Below are 1,790 nucleotides of genomic sequence, written 5' to 3'. Positions count from 1 at the left end.
TAAGAATCGGGGATTGATTTAGCTAGTCCCCAGCTAGTCCCTAAAACCTAGTCCTGGATAGTCGATTTGGTATGTATTTGGGACTGAAAATCAGTCATTGATACATCAAGGTAACAAAGACGGAAAATCAGTCTTTGACAATATCTCATTCGATCTCTAATTTGTTTTCTTCAAATCCCTGATTTGATATCATATCAGTCCATGATTCTACTTTTTAGGTACTGAATATCAGTCTTATATAATATATTATTTAGTCTCCAATATGTTCCAATGAAATCTTTGTTTTATGTCATATGAGTCTCTAATATTATCTTTCAAGGACTCAATATTAGTCTTTGATACTATCATGCTCAGTCTCTAATTTTTTTCCCTCAATGCCCCACTATTATCATATTAGTCCCCCCAGTTTTAATGGAATATAAAATAATAAATGGTAAAACACAATATCATTACTTAAATTAAAATTTAACTTGTATAACAAGAATATTCTCAATATTAGAAACACAAATGTCTTGAAAAACTAAAAATTCAACAATTTCAGATCAACAAAAATAATACCAAAACAAAGACAAATCATCAGCTAACAATTTAAAAATGCCAAAAGAAAAAGTAAAATCCCACTATACGATTTGGTATGGTCAAAATAAATGTTGACTTCTACTCCGTTTGTATCACCACGACCTCTTCAGCCCCAACCCACCTATCACATTCTTGCTTCAACGGAGGTGCACGTCCTTTCACCAAAAATAATACAATGTATGAAATAACAACAAGCTTACATTTATTTATCCCTATTCTTGGTTTTAACCTTTTTTAATATCCCTTTTCTATGCACATTTGTGAAGAAAATTGTAGAAACTTACCTTAGAACAAGTATACATAATTATACCCGCCCAATCCTAATTTTCCAGTAAGTGATTATTTGATGCTTTCTGTAGAAAATATAACAATGGAGGAATAAGCTGCATTTCATAGTGCCTTAATACACCACACAACAAACATTTTCCAAGATCTCTTGCTTCTGAAGTTGCAAAAAGTGGCTTCCCACCATATGAGTATCTACAAAAACACACAAACTCAACAATTACAATAAAAAATTCCACCTTTTTCATCATTTTTATAATAATATATCATATTGTAGTTTTAACTTTTAATATATATTCAAGTACCTGAAACAATGCTCTGGATACATATCCAATCGTTTCTTGAATTTAAGGTAGGTTTTTCCAGCATGTAGGGTTTTATCATACTCATAACTTTCCCTAATCCATGATTCCTTCTCATCAGCATCATCATCTTTCTTCTCTTCGATTTTATGTTCTACCAATAAAACCATTCTTTAATTTACCTAAAATATAAAATTATTAACATTTTTCTTGGAAAAGTAGTCATACCTGGTGTTATGCATCAATGGCTCTACTTAGGCTTATAGGTGCGGGGTTTTCAATTGAATATGATAAAGTATTATGCTTTTTTTTGTTTTGAAAGTTGAAGCTAAAGTTGTTGTTCATTAAGGGCCTTACATATGGCATCCGTATCTATTTCACCATCTTCTTCATCATCAATGAATGCTCATGGATTATCTTGAAACTTAGTGGTTGATGGTGATGCAACAGAATCATGGGATGAAGGGTTGGAATCTTTATCAGTGGAAGATTTCTGAACACGAAGAGCATGCCATCTATATGTGAAGAAAGATTTTCGAGTAACTATGATTTGTAATTATTTACTTAACAGAACAATGTAACTGTATAAGAATAAACTACCTCTTGCTTTCACAAGTTGTTGCA

The 1,790-nt window shown here is 31.6% G+C and overlaps 1 protein-coding gene across 1 annotated transcript; it reads right to left on the bottom strand.

The window, feature by feature from the left end:
- Positions 1–899: 899 nt before the first annotated feature.
- LOC145095059 (uncharacterized) lies at positions 900–1,336 on the bottom strand. Its single transcript, XM_079033001.1, has 2 exons — positions 1,170–1,336; positions 900–1,059 (listed from the first exon to the last, which is right to left on the bottom strand). Exons 1-2 carry the CDS (start codon positions 1,334–1,336, stop codon positions 900–902), a joined length of 327 nt encoding a protein of 108 aa, XP_078889127.1.
- Positions 1,337–1,790: the final 454 nt, after the last annotated feature.

Source organism: Lactuca serriola, chromosome 3, assembly GCF_051521515.1.
Source record: "Lactuca serriola cultivar US96UC23 chromosome 3, Lser_US96UC23_V15, whole genome shotgun sequence".
Classification (NCBI taxonomy): Eukaryota; Viridiplantae; Streptophyta; class Magnoliopsida; order Asterales; family Asteraceae; genus Lactuca; species Lactuca serriola.
This window is presented reverse-complemented; position numbering and strand designations above follow the sequence as displayed.